Raw genomic sequence first — 23,579 nt, forward strand, 5'->3', positions numbered from 1 at the left:
TATTTTGTACAGATGTTCTACAGGGAAGAGGAAAGAGAAGCTGTGGATGCCCTCAAAATCAGGCAGGATGGGGCCGTGAGCAGCAGCGGAGGCAGCCCTGACCATAGCATGGGGTTGGGTGGCTTTGAGGTCCCTTCCACCCCAAGCCATTCTGCAATTCTATGATTCTAGGTATGCAGATCGGAGGAAGACAAGGAGTTGCCACAGGCTGTTTTCCTCATTGTTATCACTTCTTAGAGCTTTGTGCATGGTGAGGAGAACAGGTGGTGACGTATTCTGGCTGATGCAGTGACTGTAAAAGCTGTTTGCTTGCTCGTGGAGTACCTGAAGACCTGGAAAACCTTTCCTTCGGCGCACAAACAGCTCTACAAATCAGTTGATCTACTTCACGGCACTGAGTGGCTTTTAAAGCAACTGTTAACATAGCAGATAGATGACTTTTTTGTAAACTAAAAAGCAATTAATAATAGCAATTTACCCACATCCCTATCTCATTGAAGCCTAATACTTCAATGCTCTTGCAATTACTTCTCTATATGAGTTCTAGGGGCCTTAGCAATTGCTGCTGCTTCGCTACTGTGCCCTACGAGCATCAGCTCAGCTGTGCAAACTCCATCTGAGTCCATTTAACAAACTGCATGAATCAGAGTCCTGCAATAAAGCCCAATTAGCAACGAGAGTGAAGGGAATATCGATCCTCTTAAAGCCTTTTAGACATTTCCCAGCTCTCAGAATCTGCTTGGTCACTCATAGATGCAGCAGGCACTGTAGTCTCCTGCTATCTTCCTTTCACTGGCTTGCTGGGATTACAGTCCAATTGAACTCTGATTGCAGAGATCAGCTGATGTGGGCCTCAGGGTACCAGCAGTGCCACACATAGCCCTTCCCACACATGCTCACAGCCTCAGGGATGACTTTTATCTAATTCAGTGGGAACATCTACAGCAGCTCTTGCTTCTCGTCTTAGCAACACTGAAAGTCTTTGAGGTTATCTGGGGCATTCTATTAATGCTGTGTGGTGTACTGGGCTTTGCAGAAGCTGGACAACAGCATCACCATGTGCAGCACACCCATGGAAGGGTCTCCTGAACTCCACTAACTCGAGATGTTCATAGTACATTACAGGATAAAGAGCCCCTGTGGTAATGAAGCACACATTATTCAAATGAGGCATTTGATTAAGACTTTCAAGAAGTGTGCATTAAGGTATGTGAAGATATACAGTATCCTATCCAAAATACAGGGCTCAACATCAGACAATTTCTCAATTCCTTCACCATAGGAAAGGGAGCTCTCCCCTCACAGTCTGCCCCATTTCACCCAGTTACACAGCTGTCTGGATCTGGTGGGAGGGATTAGGGCGCAAAACACCAAATGTCCTCTTGTGAGGCTCTTCTCACAAATATTTCACATAAAATATCTGCAGATGATCCGCACTGCAGGGATCACAGAGGGAAAGCAAATAGGAGGTGGTTCCCAGAAACTCAAAGCCTCTCCCTCTTTCTCTCTCTCTCTCTCGTAGTGCGAAGGATTTGTGCTTCAGCTGAGACTCAGCACTTGCAGACAGCTGACAAACACCCATCAAGAAAGTTTAGAGCAAGCGGAGGTGACATCTGACAGGTTAAATATTGCTAATGAGCATCAGGTGTTTGCAGGGGAAAACGTTCCTCATCTCAGATATGGTAATTACTGTAAAGATCTATTTAGCATTTAGATTGCTGAGGGGAAAAGGAGCTTGGAGCAGCTGATTCCCTTGGAAAGTGCTCCAGTGCTGAGTGGGGCTCCTTGAGCACTGCTTTCATCTGCAGAGACAGAAAGAAGACGTGATGCTTCAGCTCGGGATAATGAGAAGGACTTTGCCATCATTTGGTTGTCCTTGTCAACAGCATTATTGCCTGCAGCCTCTAGCTAAAAAACACGCACAGCAAACCTCACACAACAGCATTTCAGAGAATTAGAATCCCAAAAGATGGGCCTCACTGCAGTGAACCCTCAAGAGGAGCTGTGGAAGAACCATACCAAGCATCCGCATCATACCCTCACCCTTTGCTGTGCTTGCAGACCCAGCCACATCACAGTGCATGTTCTCCCCAGGAGTCTCTATGGCTGCAGCACTCTATGGGTGTAGAGGAGCCCTTAAGGTCAGCAGCTCCACAGTGTTCGGTTCACGCTTGCAAATCCAAGTGTCCCTGGGCAGCTCTCTGCCCAGCACAGCCCTGTCGTGGGCAGCAGTGAGCAGCTCTGCTCTATTAGTTTCCATGGAAATGGCAGCCAGAGCAGCTGGTTTCCACCAAAATCGTATTAAAACACAATTTTGTCCCAAGTGGATTATTTTGTTATCTTTTCTCTCATTCTTCCTTTTGTACTATGCAGTACACAGATGAGGTTGGACTTATTTTAATGACTTAGATTTGTTAAGCAGAATTTCTGTCGAGACGTCAAGCAGAAGCCGCTGTTTCCATGTGGACGGGATGTCCCTGACTCAGAGGATACTCACCCAGTGCCACTTGTGCCATTTCCAGCACTCCCTGGCTCTGCCCTGCTTTTGATCACTGTTCAGTCACCAGTGGGATCTAAGCAGAAGGGGCAGCACTCCCAACTATGCACAGGCAAAGATCTCCACAGTTCTCCAAGACTCCTTTGCTACTGCCTAAAATGTTCAAAAGTCACAAGAAAGGAGCGAAGCCCCTTGCAGGGGAGGGAGATACAAAAACTTTTTCATCAGGAGCCTCCAAATTGGCACTGTTGGCTGTTTTTGTCCATTTGTTTCAGGTGTGGGCAGGTTTTACCAGTCCACTGGCAGTCACAGCACCTGAGCCCAACAGCACTGTGCCAGCAAGCTGTGCTGCTGCTTCCTCTAGAGCTGTAGGCAACAGAAAGGCCTTTGGGAAGTTTATAAAGAGCAGGAAAGCTGATAGCATGGAGAGATCCAGGAAGGAGGTAAAGGAAGAATTAACATCCCTCATGCAAAGGACTGGGGCACAGCTGGGAACATAAATCTGGTGAGGGACAGGGACCAGGCATGAGAAGGAGGGATTTTCTTCAACAGGAAGCCAGGAGAGCAAGAACAGGTTGACTCACACTTGTCTTAAAGTGGGTTTTATTCCAGGCATTAGACAGATTCTGGAACATGCTTTCTTAAAGAAAAGGGAAAACAAATCTGGGTTCCACATAAATTACATCTGGCAAAGTGCAACTTACAACTGAGTGGAGGAAAATAAACCTTCTGAATTGATTTCTGTAAAACAGCAGTTTCAGCTCCTCTTAAATAAACCACTGGTTGGTAGCACAAGAAGTCACGCTGAGCGATCTGAAACAGCACCAGCTTTCTTATTATCAATGCAAACCTGACTTCACAATCTTGGGCCCATTTAAAAGAAACAGAAAAACAAAGGCAAGCAGTTGCTGATTTGAGTGTTTGAAATACAAACCACCAGGCTGAACCTGAGGGCTCTGTTGATTTTCTTTCCAAAACCCTACTGGAGTCATTCCAAACTCCTGGATCTTAGGAAAAAAGCAAATGATGTTCCTCCTCCTTCCCTTACCTTCTAGGGCAGTAGAAAGCATGCCAGCAGTGAGTTTGGATGGCCTTTGTTTATCATGAGGAAAAGTTTATTTGGTCACCTTTAGAAGCAGACTTTTGTCATGCATCTATGTCTCAGCAATTGCTAAAATCCGTTGACTTGAAGAAGGTGACATGGGAGAGGCCTACAGGAAGGCCCCTTGGGCTGTGCCTTGTCTGGCAGCAGAGTACAGCGGTAGAGGAGTGACCTTCAAATAACATGTTCAAAACCTGGTACATTTGAGGCTCTGGGAGCCCCAAAGTCTGGGGACAATTTGAGTTACTGGTACTAGCATCTGCCCAGCCTTTCCCTGTTCCTCCCCAGGCTAGAGCACTTGAATAAAAATGTCCAGTCTTCTCCTGCCCAGCCTGCAGCCCTACATGGATGCCAGCTCATTTGGCCAGTTGGTGAGTAGCGGTGAGAAGTGCAAACCAACACAGCCAGCCCAGGAACTGCTGCCCTGGGAGCTATCAGTAACCTGAATTAGCACTGGAGCCAAAGTCAATGTAGCAGCCAGCATGCCTTTGTCTAATCTAACTGGAGCCCTTTGAACTAGGGCTGGCGCAGAGCTTGCAGGCTGTACATAAGCAGAGTTCCTGTGGTCTGCAGCACTAGAATTATTTGCTGAGGAGCTGGGTCCTGGTCCCAGTCTGGTTATGAAGAAGGAACTGCAAGAAAGCTGCACACATATAGTGGGACAAAGAAGGGAGGAAGCAGTACCTGGTGGATAACCCATAAGCTACTGGAGAGTGAGACAGGGGAAGCTCAAATAGTTCACTGAGGATATATTTTGATGAAAATAACTAATCGTTTAGCACTTCACTGTACACAGAGCTTACATACAATACCTGTTCAATGGCTTTTCATCTGTCTTTGCATCAATTCTTTTCAAGCCAGGTGTTTGAGAACTTTACCATTCGTGTCTCCTACTGCCTAATGATATCTCCTGGAAGCATCATAGTTCTTGTTTAAAAATGCAGTTGTAGTAGGATAGCTTCTCCTAATGGGTCTGTCTTTCCTCTTTCCTTTCCTAAGCCATTTTCTTTCCTTCTTTGCTCTTTCCTGCTTCCTAAATTTGTGGCCTCAGTGGTTCAGGCCCAAAAGCATCTCCACAGCGAAACAGAAGTCTCTGCAGCCAGTACCACTGCTCCCACACATAAGTACAGCTGCAGCATGCCTCAAGCTCAGGGCCAAAGGGAACTGTCTCCTGAGCATTCCCCATGCAGGCAGGTCATTCAGCCAGCTAACTGGTGTCAACATGGTGAGCTGATGTCAAAGTGGAGGTGGAAACGGGAAAAAGGCTCCTGGCACCTGAACGACTTCATTTTTTAAATAAAACAACAAGCCAGAAGAGAAAAAAAGTACCTCCAGTTCTCACACAAGCACTTCTGAACACATGCAAACATATGTATGAAGAACAGTATCTGTTCTTTTGTCATCTGTTTGGGGTAATACCAAACTACAAGAAAGAATTAGAAAGGGAGACAATCATGATCAAACATAGCCGTTGTTCAGAACACAAATGATCCTCCTCCTCTTCTATACCTGACTAGAAAGGACACAGACAAACATACTCCGAAAATGGCCCCTGTATAACCCTTGGAGGATTGGGGGGAGGGGGAGCTGGCATACAAAACTGAAGCGCCAAAGCAATGTTGTGGAGATTTATTTATTTGTGTCCCTTTCTTTGCATTGATAGGCATCCCAGCTGAGTGGTAACTGGGAACAGGGCTGGGATGCGAGCTAGAGACACCACTGCCATCAGTATTTACAGCATACAGAGGAGACACTTCACAGGGCAGACTTATACTGTGGCAGTATTTGTGCTGGAGCAGTTTCAGCTTCACCAACCAACTCCCCCAGGGTACCTCCTGGAAGGGAAGCCAGGCCTTGCAAGTGGATCAGCTCTGGGTCTTTTCAGCTCCTCTTTCAGATAGAGGGGAAAAAGCAAGCAGACAAAGGGGCTGGATGGCTTGTCATACTGGATCATTCCCACAAGGACTACACACTGCCTTTGGTGTGAGGTACTGTGGGCAGAAAAAGCAGTCAGCGAACAGCCCTGGCTTGCCTAGTATCCCAGAGCACCAGTACACACTGACCACCAAGGGGCAGCTCCCCAGGAGCATGGTGCCCCAAACCCAGGTCCTGCTGGGCTCAGAGAGGCAGGGCTGGTCTACCACCCATAGAAAACTGGAAGCAGGAATTCAGCAGGGAATAGTGCCCTCCAGAATCCCTGGTTATGCTGCTAAAACAAGCTGGCCCTTTTCCACCTGGTTGGTCAGCCTTATATCCCATTTCCCAAGCTCAGTCCATCTGGCTGAAGGGCAGCTGCTAATGGTAGAGGAAGGTGCGGGCCTCCCACTGACATGTTACAAACCTCCCTCAGGCCCCGCACCTCCGCTTATCACATTGGCTTATCTTCGGGCCAGTCTTCACTGCAGCACACCAGCACACATGCATGAATGATGCATGACATTAAAGTGAAATGCTAGGGAAGACAAAGAGCTACCCATGTTTGTACAAGCATTGTCCAAGCTGTTGCACTGAGGGTCATGGAGTCTGGATGCAGAGAAAGGACTGGAAAGGGGGAGAGCTGCAAGGTAGTTCTGGTCGCTTGGAGTATTAGAGGCTAGGTGCTCTCCCCTCTCTGGGTGCTGTTGTGTATGGACATCAGCTGCAAAGGAGAACTTAAAACAACAGATGGCTGATTTCAACAACTCTCCTCATTCCGCTCTCACCCACAGCTTCTTCTCTGAAAGCTCAAAAACACCAAGTGCTCAGCTGAAATGGTGGCTTGCTGATGGGCACAATGAAAACATTTAGTGTCAGACAAACAAAACCATTCCTCTTTGTTCCCAAAGTCTCATGCACAAAGAAACAAGGAGATCTCTGTGCTACCATCATGTTGCTTGCAGCAGCTCCCACTGTTGGCCGGGTACATCTGCTTGGCAAGGGTTGGTCACCACTCTCCCAGTCTGGTTTTCCAGGCAGAGACCGCTGACAAAGTGTTGAATGAAACTGCCTTTCATCTTCCACTTCTGTGAGGAGAGAAGTACACTGTTACTTCCATTTCATTAGGTAACTGTGCCTTCATGCTTGAAGAGAAATGCTGAGCATAAACCTCAAATACACCTCAACAAGTGGGGAAACTGGAAAATCTGGGTATTGGTAGCATTTCCAAGGCACTGTTTTCTTGTATTAATAATATCTCAAGTTTGAGTTCATCTGGTTTATAGGACCAGATGTTCAGAAGCATCTAAAAGGCAGACAACACAAAATAATCAACTCATGGCATTTCCAAAAGTATTATAAATTTCCCCACTGTTCTATGCCCTGCACCTCTAAGCACTGAGATCACTTTGAAACACTTCTTTGGTTTCTTTCCAATGCACAGAAAGCAAAGATCACACTACTTGCTGTTTGATTAGATTGTATCTCTTCTCTCATCAAATCCAAGATTTTAATCAGAAATACACTGAAGATTCATCATACCTCCTGCATCCTCATCAGCTCATTGTTCATAATCTTATCTGCCCTAAAAACATTTCTAAGTGCCCATCCAACAGCTGCTCAGCACATATCACTTTGCTTTCAGCAGTAGTGTCCTCTGGGCCAGCTGCTATCAGAGCATTTCCACACACCTCCCCTCACAACCCTTTCCTGAAGACCTACTTTGTTTTTGCTGCTTTTCAGGAAACAAAACATATCTCCTAACATTGCACTGCAAATTCTGCTGGGAAAAGGCTGTACCCCTCCGTCTCTGCTGGAAGAACCAGGACCATTGAGGGTGATAGAATAGTGGGGGAAAGAAAAAAAAAAAAAAAGAAGTCTGTGGACTTAGGACCCCCCAGGTGAGGCTGTTCCATTTCCCTCCCATGGAGCACACCTAGGACCAGCATTAGATTATTAGATTATTAAGGTTATTAGATTGAGTGCTACAGGCTTCTGGCATTTTTGCCATCACTGTCACAAGCGACTCAATCAGACAACAGCTGAGGGGTACTGTGAGGATGTTTTGGCTAATTCTTGTGACTGATGAGGAAAAAGAAACACCTTGGCAGCATTGATGGACCTGAAGTCTGTTGGAGAAATGCTACACAGAAAGGATTAAAAAAAATCCCGTGATATCCAGATGATGTCAAAACCTGCCGACATTTTAATTCCTGCGTAACACAGCAAGCAGCTTAGATTACCACGTGCTGTGTGTTTTAAGACAACCAGGTACATTCACATATTGCTGGCAGCTTTCTTTCAGATCTGCATTCTGGTCCAACTTCTTGGAGAGCAGGGCAGTTGCAAATCCTGGAGTAATGTCACTTTTTTATCTCATATTCCTTTTTCAAGATTAAATAATAGGTGGATGATTACTTTGTCATGGCTGCTAGTCCTGAATAATGGGACACTATATAAGGAGTACTGTTTGTACAGCAGGAAGAAAGAAGATTTTAACAGGCATACAGAGAAAGGTAGCGGTGATGCAAAGGAAGACCCAAAACAGTCTGTGCTTACAGAGGAGCCTCCAATACCCTCACCAGGTGCTGCATCCCAGTGTCTAGACAGATCCCAGAGCCATCCAGCTTTCATCTGGCAGCAGTTTTGCTGCACGGAGCTGAGGAAGAGTTAATACCATAAAGCAACATGCTGCCTAGCGGGTGTTATCTGTCTGCAATGCCCCCCTGCCTATCACCATTTCCCAGGGTCACAGATACCTCCGTAAAGAGCCTTTTGCCCTTCCCCAACTCCCTGCTTCAAAGCATACCTACTGTGCTAAGGGAAACTCTTCCTTGCCCTTCATCCTCATCCCTGCCTCTGTAGTTGTACAAGAGGTGCTTTTTTTCTTCTTTCTCCCAGCTGCTCAGGAGAAACCTGGCAGCTGTGGGAGACTCTCACACATTATTCCTCCAGATCAGAGACCTGCTGTTGAGTGGTCTCTCCATACTGAGCAGACACCCTCTGTGCTGCCTGCAGAAAGAGTCTACAGCAACAGACACAGCAAGACACCAGCAAATACTCAACAGAGCACAACTTCTGCTGCTAATGAACGGTACCAGATCAATCAGCTTCCAGTGAGCAGCACAGTTCCAGTCACTTTAGGTCCCTCTGTTTCAGCAGAGGATGGTAAGGATAGGGAAGAGGGGACAAACACTGAGAAGGTGGCAGAATTAAACGTGAACCTCATCCAGGCTCTGGCAGGTGCCATGTACGAAGCTATTATAGAGCACACTGCCAGTCAAAGCTAAAATTGGGCTCCTTCATTTCTCAGAGGTGATATTTTCAAAATGATGGACATCTGCTCATCCTGCTCAAAAACTGTTCTGCTGCTCTCCATGACAAACCCAATAAGCTCCCCTGATTTCACCTGAGCCTTTCACAAGACCTCGCTGCATGACTGCCATAGAATTGCCAGCAACAGCCCAGGAGCTGACCCTACAGGGACATATTCCATCTCACACCCTTAAGGAAGATGGGCAGTAGAAATAGATGGAAACAGGAGATTACATGTTTGTCTCTCACCTTCAGTCCCCTCAGAGCTGGGCACCAAAGTCTAAATTAGTCAGCTATTGTTATACTTAAGGAGAGGCCCAAAATGCAAACACCTCCAGGGAGGGCTCAGTTTTCTCCAAAGACCACAATCAGAGCTTGGACAGCTAGCTTATAAATTGCAGCGATGGTCTTCATCTTTAGGGAAAATAGAAAAAAGCATAAGCAATAGTTAATTCCTGTATACACAGCCAAACTTTACTGGGAATCTTCTCTCTTATCCACAGATGGCTTTGACTGGGCTGTACTTGGAACAAGGGAAGCTCTTGGAAGAGCTGGAAAAAGTTTTGGCTTGAAAATCTTTCTCAATCTCCCACATGCACATGGAGCTAATACAGTTTACTGGTTACAGCAGGTTTGGAGTGGAGATGGAAAAAAGAAACAATATTTTGATTGAAATATTGACCCTCCCTCCGCTCTCCTCATTCCATGTAAAGTTCCTTGAGGCTGTTGGATAGAAGAACTCCGTGTGCAGTCACTAAGAGAAAAGACAGAAACAGCAAGTTCTCATCCACCAGTTGGTGAAATACAGCCCAATTTATAGAGATGGAAGTGTTAACAGTACTGTAATTTCTCAGGATAATCAAAAGGGTTTTTAATCCACAGCAACCCAATCAGTCCAAGATTTATTTCAAATACTGACAACAGCCATGTAACCCTGAAAATGTAATGGAGTTGGCCAAGCTCAGGAAACACGGCTGGGAAGAGCAGATGTTGCTGATTAGGACTGAGATGCCTCAGAGACATAGGGAGAACTGATAACTGAATGTATTTGCAGAGCCATGGGCAACCTGAAGCTGGTGTTGAAGACAATGAACTAATTTTTAAACAAGAGAGCAGAGAGAGTGTGATAGAAAAGCTCACACTAGCATCCAGGAGGTACCATCTCCAACTCTGAGCTCTTAAATTTGCATAACTGCAAAAGAAAATCTTGTTTCCTAAAAATTGCTTTCAAAGCTATGGCATATTGCAAGAAATGTTTTATCTGCTTATTATCATGAAGTTGCTGAGTAAGTTGCTTCCAGAACAGACAGGTCTTCACTCCTTTTCTCTGAAAGTCTGTATGAAGCTGTATTTGCACCCAGATAATAGGAGACATTGAGAAGAAAGGTGGGAAAAAATTCTCAATCACATCGAAAGGCACACAGCACTTCATATACTGGGTGTCTCACCAGAAAAACAAATGTCCTTATTTTCAGGCAGGAGTCACTTACTTCAGCACATTTTCATGAAATATGGCTGTTTAACAAGATTTCTCAGAACGTTTCTGGTTCTGTTGGGAAATACTGTGCCAATGTTTCTCATTTTTATTCTGTTGTTTTAGTGTCTGACTCTCACTTTGCCTTCTATTTGTCCTCACTATAATACAAATTAAAATACCACTCCCACTATCAGTCAGAGCCAAAACAAAACCTAAAGGCAATAATTTACTGTGCATTCAAGTAAAAAATGCTGTTCTCCAAATAACATTATGGATTACATCCATCTGCCTTGAAATCTAGTTCTGATTATGCACAACAGCTCTTGGCTGATCTTGTGCTAGCAGAGCCGGCTGCTGCTGTTGAATGATCAACAAGATCATGGCGCTAATAGGTTTTGTTGCTGGTTCCTTTCAGCCCAAGGAAAGATCCTAACAGAATAAAAAATCATCTAAATTTGGAGCATTGTCTCTAGCATCATTCTGCCTGCAAGACTCTAGGGTTATTTCGAGATAATACTCCATGGATACAGTTCATAATGCTTTAAAGCAAGAGTATATATATGTCAGATGGACATGAGATTGTTGTTAGCACTCAAGAAAAAACAACAAAATTCTCTTCCCTGTGGACAAGCTTTATGTACAACAGCTGTGTAGCATGGGCACAGATTCAGTACATCTGAAAGCAGAAAGCGGCATTAGGAACTCTATGGTGCTGCTGTAAAGATCTAAACAACCTGCTATGGTGACAACAACAAACAAAGCCATCACTTGTCTTGCCTTTTGTCATAGATCTTGGCTTTTGAGTGACTCAGCCATAAGCATGACATCTAAATCCAGGAAAGCCCAAATGCCTTCCACCAAAGACCTCTTACAACAGTGATACCAGAGATGATCAAATCTGAGTTTCATCATGCTGCCATTCCCTCCTAGGATAACACGTGCTCACTCTCTTCCACTCAGGGTTCTCCCTTGCCACTTCCACTTCTCTGAGGTAGCTCAACTCCCTTCCTTGATCCCTGGTCAGCCTCTCTGATGTTCTGAGAAGCTTGCTTGAACTGAGGAATGGCTACACCTATGCGTAGTTTGAAAAGACTGCTATGCCCCATCATTAACACCTCACACCCATGGGGAGCCTGCCAAGCTGTAAAGTGGGGGAATTTGTTTCCCCCAGCTTTGCTGTTCCATTTAGAGCTTTAAAATTTCATAGCAGTTGATGTCATCCTGAAATTGAACTTTGTAAACACTGAGAGCTGGGCTTGGGTAACATGCTAGGCAGGGTTCTGCAAGTTGCCAGCTCAGGAGGAGCAAACTGTCTCCCTATCTTGCTTCTTTGTCACCAGAACCCTGCCTTGCTAACCCAGATGACCCATGTAAGAGCTATTAGTTTCACCTCCCACTCTAAATGGGAATTGGCAAAGAAAGTCAGTTCCCAAAATGAGCAGAAAGCATTGCATTAGATGCATGTCGTCCTCCTAGAAGTGAGGCAGAGGAGAAAGAATGGGTCAGTTTGCAAAGATGACTGACTTTAACTAATTAAAATCCAATATTAACTATTATTACTGTCGTGTTTATGGAAGGAAAATACCATAGCAACATTCCCCAAGAACGTGACAGACTTGAACACTGTGTATGGATCTGGCTTTCGGGATCTTTCTTCCAGGCAACCCCAAAATTTCAGAGCATACTAACCCTAATTAGATTAAGAATTCACATGCTGTTCTTCCACTTCATCCCCACCTCATCCACTCAGCCACAGCAGGATTTGGAATGGCAGCTGCGAATCAAATCGGTCTCTAATTGTTTGAAATGCTTAAACAAAATCCTTGCTTACAGTCAGTCAGCTAAATCATCTGCCAGGTCAAGTCCTCGATTTAAGTGCAGTTTGTTCACATTAGGTAATGGAAAACAACAGATCACATCCTGCGTGTCTCTATAATGAGCCTGTATATAATCACCACATCAAGGATCAATAAATCCTACACTCCAGCGGCAGAATGAACCTGATGTGTAAATGTGGATTAATCTCTCTTCTGGCTAATAGAGCCTGTACTCCACACCCCTCCAGAGGGCCCTTGTCCTTCCATGACACAGGAGGAGGGAAAGAGTTGATTTTGGCAGCTGCTAGAGTCCTCTTTGCTGCCAGGGAGGAAAATGCTGCAAGGCACCTAAGAGGAAGCTAAGTGACCTAATTACATAGCAAGAGGGTGAATGGTTATCAACAAGAAAAAGGAAAAAGGAGCAGGCAAGCACAGCTCACCTAGGATATCCTTGCAAGGCTAATCTAAACAAAGAGTCTACCCGTTATATTCACGGTGACAGTGGGTGCCACTGGGCTGGATACTCGCACACCGGGGTAGTCTGCATTCTCTTTGGTCGCAGGTAATGTCATATGTCCATTCATATGAAGCACACCAGAGAGGGAGATGCAGAGACGGCAGGGACTTTGACACACTTTGGTAATACTGGGTTTGCACCTGCAGACTCACCGCTGTAGGAACACTGGTATGTGACAGTGAAGAGATTAACAAAGGTGCACAGTTACCTGTCTGCCATCTTTTTGATTGCAGGCTTCCAGTGTGATTTGAGAGCCGGTAGAAAAGGAAGTAATGGAAAGACACTTGTCCTGCTGTCTAATTAGAGGGTCACTGAATGCCCACTCCTTTGGCAAAAGAAAGGGAAAAAGAAAGGTTCCATTATGATCACAATGGTGACAAAATGAAAGAAGTTTTTTGTGTGGTTTTTTTTGTTTTTGTTTTTTGTTTTGTTTTGTTTTGTTTCTCTTGTTAGATAGTACAAGAATCTGAATATTTTCTTCAACACTAATCAAAGGCTCCCTGGAAAGACTACGGCTGAAGTCCTCACCTGATCAGAAGTTTATGCTCTGTCTTGACACACCATGACTATTTCAAAACCTACAGCTGGCTTTTCTGGCCTTCTGAGCTGCTTGATTAACCTTGGATCCCTTGTGACTCCATGCTCTGCAGCTTTACAGAGTCAAGCCTATATAGCATGGAGGCCACAAGCCTCATGATTTACATGATGTGCAACTGCTTCTGCATATTTTACATAACAAACATGTTCTATAATGAGTAACTGAGATCTATATATTATCAAATGAAGCAAAACACATGTAACGATATCTATGGGCTTACAAATATCACCAGCACACATAAAGCTCAGACTTCATTTTTCCCTTCTCTCACTTGAAGGATGCTTGACCCAATCAAATACTCTTATTATATATTCTCCAAAGAGGAAACACAAACGCAGTACATTGTGGAGATTTTAAACAGTAATGACATGGAACAATGAGTAAGATTAAATGGCATGTTGAACTCTGGCTGAAAACTGGTTTCCAACAGTTAACAGATGTGAATATGTATTTTCTGGCATAAAATATCCCACTGTGACACTTATCTTTCTCAAGCTGCTTCTCTGCTGCTTAGACTACCACAAGAAGAGACTGAGCATAAATCCTCAGCTGATATAAACCAGCACAGCTCTACTGTTAGAGGAGCTGCACCAAATTAACGCAGCTGAGGTCTTGTCTATTTAAATTCTGCTTGGGCATTACACTGAAACACATCTGCAAAACGCACAGTTCAAACCACCTGCAGCTACAGCTGAAGTGGTAGACTAAGAAACGTTTATGATCCTGGGGAAATCTCGTAGCCTGCATGCCTGGGTACCAGCCAAGTACACCCCAGGACTGGTTCTCGTAGAAAAGTCATAGCCCCAAGGGCAGGAGATGAAGCAGAGCATACCCAAGCCATGGTCTGAGTAGTGATCACCACGCAATTCAAATTCTGGCCATGAGTTTACTGCACAGACCAGTCAGGCCTCTGAACATTCAAGTGTTACCTGTTGCCTCTGTCTGAATGACAAAGTCCTTCCTACCCCATGCCTAACTGTTGTGTCTGTTGAGATAGCAGAGCTCTGAGATGGCCACAGCTTCTTTTCCTGTTTATTACTAAAACCACTAATAGGGCCAAATTCTTCTTTTATTCATCTCTATACAAATCCAAAAAGGCCAGAGATACCTTTTCAATCACTGGCAATACATAAAGGGGGCAGAGGAAGAAGGAAAGCACCAAGCTAAAGCCCATCTTACCTGAGTGACGGGTGGATTGTTCACTGTCCCTTTACAGTTTCCGATGCCAGCCAACGTATTCCCTGTGGTATCCTGTGCCCAAGACTCCAGACAGTTTCCTCCTTGTCTAATTATTCCTGGAATCAAGTCTTTCTCAGGAACCCTTGAAGTAGAATAACATTTTTAAGGCACTTAATAAACAAAGAAGTACAAAGCACTTACATACTTAGAAAAGCATAACTGGTCCCTGTCTGAAACACAGCCCCCTCTAACCACAAAGAACAGAGAAGATCTTTTCCAAGTCTCTTTTTTTTTTTTTTTTTTTTGTCCGGCTGCTGCCACAGCTCAGTTTCTTGTTGTGAACCACCTCCCCCAATTCCTTCAGGAATTTTGGAAACTGAGATCGGACTCACTTCAGCTCAGGATAAACCTTCTCCAGATACCACTGGAAGGATTTACAGTTCAGTTTGCGGCGCTGCTCCACTCGGTCTGCAATACTGAAAACACAGACACACACAGTGACCAGGAGGAAGGGGGACAATCAAGAGCAGCCAAGAAGTCTGAGGGGGACTGCATAGTTTTCCACCCTTGCTCATTCTCTTCTAGTTGTTACTGGGTTCAGAGCACTAGCAGTGACCTGAGGTGAAGAAGAATAGACAGGCAGGAGGGGAACATTGAAAAGAAAGAAACAAATGCCTTTGGAGAGCAATTCTTGCACTTCCTTTGGTTCAGAAAGATGCTAGGGTCCATGTTCTACAATGTTAAAATAACACAGTGCATGTAAACGTACTGTAAGACTGAGAAAGCATTTCAGCCTCCGGGTGCCTCTGTAGAAGCATTCAATGAAACTTACACAACCATCAGCTCCTGAAAAGGCCTAGAAAGCATTTACCTTATGGTATACACAAATGGCTCATCCCTGTGGCTGCCAGAAGTAAGGGGACATGGCAGCAGCTGTAGTCTCAGGTTAGACTGCAAACCTATAAACCAAAGCGATTTCTTCTTAGGCAGTTTTGAGAAAGAAGGTAAGAGGAAATTAACTCAGCACCCTGTAACTGCCTGCTGTAGCAGTCCTTCCAACTCTGACCTCCTTGGCTTTGGATGGCTTGAGCAGTCCCACTGAGTAGTGAAATTAGGGACCATCCTCTTCAAGCTATACTGCTACAACTGTGTCTTGGAAAGGACTTTCAGATATACCCAGATATATTCCTTGACATCCTCAGCCCACAGAGGCCATCCATATCTCAGGCGTAGTTATGTGGATCTTACAGCTGCATCTAAATTGTGGGGAAAGAAGGTCAATTCTCGGACCTTTTGATGGTGTCAGAGACATTTGCATTCTAAATCTAGATAAATAATGCAGGTTCGCAGGGCTGTCACTACAGGTCAAGAAATCACCCCAAATCGAAAACCAACAGATCTGCTTCAGCTCTTACTTGGCCATTGCTGTCTGTAGATCTGGTAGGAAATACATGCAAACAAAAACTGCAGGTTCAGGCCCTAAGACACAATAGTGATATATGCAAGTTCAATATGCAATACTACAGTTTCTTTTACCAGTAGGAGCACTGCTTACTATTTGGCCTCAGTCTGGCTGCTGCAGTCAATACAAAGACAGAAAAATTAGGTAGGTAAAGCTATTGTCATGGCAATATCAGGATGTACAATGAGAAGTCTGTATGGGCCAGATCAAACCTGCTTGTTACCACATAAGTAGTAGATGCATCATTATCCAGTGCATGTAGTTACACATCTGAGGCACCATCACATTTGACAAGTCCTCCAGCTGATACAACAGTCATTTGATCACAGGGGATACAAGAGAGAGGCATATGCCTCCAAGGATGTTTTTAACGTTCACCTGGAAATCAGAGGTATTTGATACAGAGAACCAGCTCTCCTCTCATCCCAAATTTTGATGTTCAATGATTTTCGGATCACAACTCTAAAAAGCCCATAATAGTGAGACTTACGTGGCCAGCAGATACATATCTAGCAGATATATATATGTGTTATCTAGCAGATCTAGGATGTGGCAAGAAACAGTTCTTTACAGAAGTGGGCTCAGAAGGTGCTAGAGACCAGTCACAACCAGATTATGTTTCAGCATAATCAGATGTCTCACCATTGGCCATGCTCTGTCCAACCTTACAAAATGAGCAAACCACCTCATCCACTCATCAGCAAAGAGGGGAGCACACCAGGTAGCAATTTGCCCTGAGTGCCGGCTAGCTCTGCGTGGCCCTGGGTTCTGCATGTACATCAAGCTCTAGTAACTGCATAGCTCACATTTCCAGAACACATGCATGCTGTATTAGAAAATATTCTTATCCCCTTAAAAAGCCTGGCATTTTAATTTCACTACAGCTCACTTTGGCCTTCCCCTAACAAATGATTTATGCAGGACTACTGGAGGAAAAATGAAGTGAATTAGAAGAAAATATGTTAGTCAGACACTTGAGCTGTAACACTCTTGGCAAGCCAGCAATTCAGAGCATCTCTGTTTCTCTTTACCACATTCAGAGCCAGAGAAGATCCAATAAATATTTCTTGCTAGCAAGTGGCTTACTAGAGTCCTCCTAGTGAGGTCTGGGAGCAGCTTACCTTCCATATGACTTGCCAATGGCTGATGGCCGGGCTTCATAGTAATACTGCTTGTATTCATCCATCCACACCTCCGCTGTGCGCTTAGTGTTCCTACATGGGAACAAGGGGATGCTTTGCTGAGTGCTGCTGGAGAACCTGCCTTCCTGTCAAACAAGAGCTACACGGGCAGACCCAGGGCCTGTCTGCCAGGGGGGAGTTGGGAATAGCACTAGATACGAAATAAAGTGGGCACCACAGTCAGATTTAGACTGAATGTGTTAACTCTACAAAGCCTTGTGGGGATACTACAGTTCAGAATATAAAAATAAATAAATAAATAAATAAATAAAACACAACAAAACATTGTTTATCATGATTTCTTTCACATATGCTCCCACTGTAGAAGTAACTGGTCTGACTGGTCGCCACCACTCTGCCCCCTTTCTCCAGATTAAAATGTTACCATGGAATAACTCAGCTTGGAAAGCAACTCTAGTTATGACCTGATACAATCCTCCTGCAGAAAGCAGAACTAACTTCAGGCTAGGCTACACTGCTCAAAACCTTGCCTGAATGAGTTCTGAAATTTCCAAGGATGGAGATTTCATCACCTCTCTGGGACTCTGCTCCAGTACTTCACTGGTCTCATCATTTTTCTCTTCCCCTCTGTCCTGCAAGTTGTCCACAGGGCTCATCTCAGCACACACACAGCTCAGTAGGATCTCTGGACTTGAAAGCAGCTCAGAGACATCTAAGGAGTGCTGATACCCAGGTATGTGTCACTGGGAGGTGGCCGGGGTCTCTCCCTGGGGCATTGCTCCCTTCCACCATTGCAGAGCGAGGAAAAGCAAGATGTAGTAATACAAACAACAGGGAACAGAGAGGGAACATTGTGCATAGACCAACAGCAACTCATCTTCCCCTTGAGAACAGATGCTCAGCCACAAGTTGTTCTCTGTCAGCAGGGAGAAAGACAATAAAGAATTCAGGCTGATTTAGAGATGCCCAATATCAAGGTGACGTGACTGTTACCACCTACTTGATGTAAGTTAGTGCATTGCCTTCAGGGAAGTCATAGGGATGGCGTTTCCTGAACACATGTCCCACGCGACTGCAGGGAACAATCTCCAAGCTGCCACCACACATCCACACTCGGAAAGAGAGCTCTGGAAGAGACCGAAGAGTCATACAGTTGAAATCAGATCATCAGCATTTCCAAAAAGAGTAACCTCAGCAGTGTGCCTGAAATCCTTGTCCCTCTGCTCTAGATGTATTTACTACAAAGTAAAACCAGAAAAAGTGATGCCATGGTACAAGAGGAAAAATCCCTCTGCCTTTTGTTAAAACAGGCAACTCCTGTCCTGGCCTTCTCCAATACCACTCCACTGTTTGGGCCTCTGAGCATTTCAGTGAGACACCTTTCCATTTGACCAGATCCTAGCGGCTGTATTCAGGCTTTCAGGACAGCATTCGGTAACAGATCAAGATCACCTCCACACCCACCTTGCTCTGAGCTTCTGCAACTCACCCACCTTGAAAATGAGTGGAAGAAAAACAAATGAAGAATTTACTAGATGAAGCAAATCACATGAGGAAGAGAAGGAGTTTAGGAGACAAAGGAGAAAGAAGAGAACAAGATGAAGGCATAGGAAGCACGTCCTCTATGAAAATTAACTGAGTAATTGATTGGGACTTCAGATGAAGCCTCTGCCACGAGAGCTTCAGATTACATAGACTGATTACTTCAAAAGTTTTACTTTTTCACTTGTGGTCTCCCTGCCTGAATTATGGCTCTGATGTTTAGAAATTAAAAAAGAAACAGTGCATCCAGATCTAATGGCTGTTTCAAAGCACGCGCACACACTAACATCATCCCACCCTTCATCTTTCTCCATAGCTTTCCTCTACAGCTCCTGGGAAAGGTTGTTTAAACAGCATGGTAGTTTACTTGTCTGGCTGTTTGGTGGTTGGATGGTTGTGGGATTTTTTTGAAGGGGAGGAAGAGATGGTGTATTTAATCCAACTTCTACGTAGTTATCTGTAGTTTGTGTCATTTCTTACTAGTTGCAGTTTCTCCCTCAATTTTTCCTACAGCTTTGAAGAGAGGAAGGACTCAAAAACAAACAAACAAAAAGAACAACAAAAACAAAAACAACAAAAACACAAGATATAAGTTTCTATCTGGTATTGTGTCCAGGTGGCAATTGCCCTCCTCAAATGAGGTTCTGATTCATTCTGGCCTATTACAAAAACAAAATTCTCAAGCTAGCATGTTTTATTTAAAGCAATGTCCATTTCCCAAGACTTTGCATGACCAGGTTTGCAAATGGCAATTCTTTAACAGTGGGGAGAAAGGATGCAGATTTTTGGCACAAAATAGAAAATGGAGATCAAGCATAATATATTAAGGACTTTCATCCATTTTTTTTTAATGAAAAACATACGAGATTTTTTTGCTATGTATTTTCCAGCACCCGACCTTGCCCGTATATGCTTTAAATGATTTTATTGCTGTGGCTTTTCCCCATAATACTTGAAAAATGTTCTTACCTACTCACATCCAACTGGAAGAATACTTTGGCAGCTGATAATCACTACCTGACCATTCCTATGTACCTGCTTGTCCAGCTCTGTGTCTTTTAAAACTTTCTCTTACATTGTTTCCTCACAGGAAAAAAGTTTCCAAGGAAAAATTTATTGAAAATGGCCTTTGTGGCCATTCTCACCCACCCAGACTAGCCAGAGCTACTCTTTCAGCTCACCCATCAAAAGGTGACCTTATCTAAACAATTGCTTTCCACTCAAAATTGTAATGCGTAGTAAAAAAGTGTTTCAGAACATAATCAACACTTTTCCTTCATCACAAAAACTAGATTTCCGTTAAGTATGGAAAACATTTCTTTCAAAGTGGAAATTGAACATTCTAAATACCTTTTCAAGGAAAATGAACTTTTTGTTGTGAAATTGTTTGTTTCTGTTCATCTGCTACGTAAGAGAAACAAGCTAAATGTAGAAATTACTGCCTCATATTATGCTGAAGAGCTGAAGAAATGTTAGTTTGGGGGAAAAAATAAAGTAAAATATTTTCCCATTGCCATCATCACATTGCCATTGTAGCAACGCATCTCAGGGATGGACCCCATTATACCCCATTATATGCATTGTGCACTGAGCCTTGCTTTTGTAAAAGAGTCAAGGTTCAGGATAAGAGCCAAGTGATGAGGGGCAACAAACTTAATGGAAACTGCACAAGGCAAAACTGGCAAGCCCAATCCCACACAGCCTGGCCCAGCCATTGCCAGGCTTTATGAGAGCGGTTTGAAGGCAAATAAAACAGTTCTGCGGAAGTTTTCATCACCTCTATGTGCAAGAAAAGCTGTGGGTGTGCAGGTAATTTACTGCCACTTACTGCAGAGAGCTCTGCTTTCACATCAGCTATGGACATACGCACCAAAAAACAGTGCTAGGCTCCTTGATGGGCAGCAGCAGACAATGAAAAGCCTAAATAAGTATTCTTTCACTGCTTTGGGGATTTTCAGCTTTTACACAGGTGAAGCTCAGAGGCTGACTGCAGGAATATTCTCCAAAAATAAGCAACAACTTAAACATTAGGAGAGGGGTTTTTTTAATTACTATTTTTAATTTGTTTGTACTGTAGATGCACTCATACAATGCTGCATATGCATATAAGACAGTGATAGCCCTGATATCAAAGGGCCTCTGTTTACCTTGTGCAAAACTGACATAAAATTCTGACCCAAGTGGTGATAGTCTGATAATATCTGTAATCTTCTATCAACATGCAGATCTTGAAAGAAGAGCTCTGCTAAGTAATGAATACTGGGAAATGGTCTGCATTAGTGTGTCATTCCCTGGACACTGTAAGCTTACCAAAATTTTCTCCTCCCCAGATGTCCATTTGAGTATCATATTTTCCCAGGTGGTTAAACCAGGATTTGTTAATCACAAAGATGCCTCCTGCTATGACAGGGGTTCTGGAAAAGAAAGCACAAGCCCATATTAAATACATACTCGTGTGCGTACAGCACCACCATCACTACCATCTTCATTTTAGAGGGGGACAATTGTGCAGGCCTGACAAACCATCTCTCTCATTCAAAACAGGAAAACAGAAGTCTGCTGATCACGTTCCTGCTTTGCTGAGATGCCCCTCGCTAGATCCTCCCCTGTCCTTTGTTAGACTGTACTGCAAGCACTACATGAATAATGCTGTGTCTTTTGCATTTATACAAATACACACAGTGTAGGAATGACAAGAGGTATTGTCTGATGGCTGCATTCACCAACTAGACATGGTGTGAGTGGCTTGGCTGTATGTACTTCTGGATACTTCTTGAGTGCAAAACAGAGACTCACAAATTACACAAAGGAATAAAATGGCACTTCTGTTACAAGCAGGGAGCTGAGCACTGTGATTTTTTATACCAGGATTTTTCATGTTCTATATCCCTCAGAACCACACACACAGCAGCAAGGCTGGCAATAACCGCTGCAGCCAACACAATCTGTTTTTGTGTGGACACACTTATTTAGGAGAGAAGGTTAATTCTGTGCTCAAATTAATATGTGAGATTAAGCTCCTAGCCCAGCTTTACATTTCCTGAGGTGATTGTTTAGCTGCTTCTTTCCTTAATTCCTCACCTAGAAGACAGAGGTAATTAAAAATGATTTCTGGAGGCATTCAGAGTGTTGCGGGAAACCATAAAACAAATATAGAACAGGAAGAGGTGGCTTGTTGGGATAGCACAGCTACAAGCCAATGAAACTATATAGTTGCTATTCCTATAGTATTCAGGAAGCAATACTCGAAGAATTAGGGTATCGCTGCATTCAAGATTTCTTTAGAAATAACATGAAAAGTTTGCCTTTATCAAGTAAAAACAGTGATATCATATCCCCAGCAAGACAACCCTTTGCACTTCTTGCCATAAAGGCAAAGGCTCAGTAAAGGCATTTGAAGGTCTGCACACAGTCCATCAGAGATAGCTACCTTATAGACTGAGTTGGGTCTGTTCTGGACATCTTCTGCTCTATAGGAATCTGCTCCCACTTAAAGTGAAGGCTCCAATCAAATCCTGAGAAGAAAAGAAACACGCCAGACAGGTTTTGTTTTTGGCTTTCTACTAGCTTCAGCCCCCACCTTTACATCACAGGCAGCACCTACTTTCCTTTCTCAACACCCCTTGCAGTCCAGCCAAAAGGGGAAGAGTTTATCTTAATGTAGCCAAGAAGTTGCCAATTTTGTCTTGGCATCTTCATCCCTCAGCTGTACAGGACTGATCAGTTCCACTCCGCATGCTCAGGAGAGTGTTGTCAGAGTGACACATACTAATTAGGGTTGTTGCATTTTGGCCAGTCTGTTTTACACTTCCCTGTCTGCCAGAGTTATTCGGCTTTAATCACAGCACTTTGTGGGATGTAATGTATTCTGGGAACAAAGGCTTGCAGGTCATTTTAACCATTTTAACATCCAAGCCTACTGTTTATTTATAATTGGCCTGTGGTGGAGAGCTGAGCACATCACAGACACTAGCACTATATCCTGTTGAGGTTAGCCACTGAGTGAGTAGCCTTCAGTGAGCGACCAGTGCAGCAGTGAAATGCAGCTACCTACATTTCCTCTAGCCACAACACTACAGGCAACCACAGGAACAGTCATAAGAGGGTTCAGCTGCTAGGAGAGTGGTGGTTTTCAGGTGAGTCCTGGCAATAGAAGCAAGCAACTGAAGTGAGTGTCAGACTCCAACATACATACAGTGTAGGGACTGTTTGCAAACCAGACTCACACAAGGTAGGAGCTTTTCTCTGAACTCTAAGCTGAAAGCAATTCTTGCCTGGGAAAGCTAGCAGAGAAGAAGGCAGGACAAGCCCTAGGCAGTATGTGCTACCTGAATAACTACCAGGAAGTGAATTGCTCTCATGTCCAAAAACATACACACAGAAGTTCAGATGCCCTCTGAATCCTCATCTGCAGTAGCACCAAAGGAGCAGCTTCCAAGGGATTGCAAAGGTTCATATTCACATGCAGTCCATGTGATGTTGCAGAACCAGAGCACTGCCACAGCACTTCAACATCAAACGGAGTAGACAGAGCCTGGCAATGTTGTGCACACGTGCAGAATTTAATCTCCTCTTCATTATTTTAGTGGGTCTTTCCCAAGGAGCAAATTACATCACAACAGCCCAAGATGCCAGATGGACCACAAGGAATATAAGAAGAGAGAAGAGTTTGTAGAAGTGGCTTTCACCTATTTTATTTGGTATCACCTTTCTTCCTTTACTGTAAATTATAAAGAGTGATCTCCCTGGTTTATGAGCATGTGAAAGCAGAGGAGGGTGTTCCACGTCTGGCTGCTTGGCCTGAATGCCATAGCCCAAAAATTCTACTGTTCACTTGCTGACAGGAGGTGAAGTGGCCAGAGGATACACTGATAAAGCATATCAGTTAGCTAAGCCCTGAAACTGCAAAATACCATGATGCTGATGCAAGCTCAAGAATAAAACCATATTTGGACTTTATTTCAACTCTGCAAAATATCCAACTTAGCAATTTCCAGGAAAAGGAGGACAGAAAACC

The 23,579-nt window shown here is 44.0% G+C and overlaps 1 protein-coding gene across 1 annotated transcript in view; it reads right to left on the bottom strand.

Moving 5' to 3' along the window:
* Positions 1-5,213: 5,213 nt before the first annotated feature.
* Positions 5,214-23,579, bottom strand: part of GALNT16 (polypeptide N-acetylgalactosaminyltransferase 16) — a 52,069-nt gene continuing 33,703 nt past the window's right edge. The window contains exons 8-15 of the mRNA XM_031553663.1: positions 21,993-22,077; positions 20,873-20,976; positions 18,021-18,147; positions 17,000-17,092; positions 14,809-14,892; positions 14,417-14,558; positions 12,848-12,964; positions 5,214-6,601 (exon numbers count right to left, since the gene is read on the bottom strand). Of these exons, the coding sequence (XP_031409523.1) occupies positions 6,464-6,601; positions 12,848-12,964; positions 14,417-14,558; positions 14,809-14,892; positions 17,000-17,092; positions 18,021-18,147; positions 20,873-20,976; positions 21,993-22,077 (890 nt within the window). The 3' untranslated portion in view covers positions 5,214-6,463. The remainder of the gene's footprint in view (positions 6,602-12,847; positions 12,965-14,416; positions 14,559-14,808; positions 14,893-16,999; positions 17,093-18,020; positions 18,148-20,872; positions 20,977-21,992; positions 22,078-23,579) is intronic.

Source organism: Meleagris gallopavo, chromosome 5, assembly GCF_000146605.3.
Source record: "Meleagris gallopavo isolate NT-WF06-2002-E0010 breed Aviagen turkey brand Nicholas breeding stock chromosome 5, Turkey_5.1, whole genome shotgun sequence".
Lineage (NCBI taxonomy): Eukaryota > Metazoa > Chordata > Aves > Galliformes > Phasianidae > Meleagris > Meleagris gallopavo.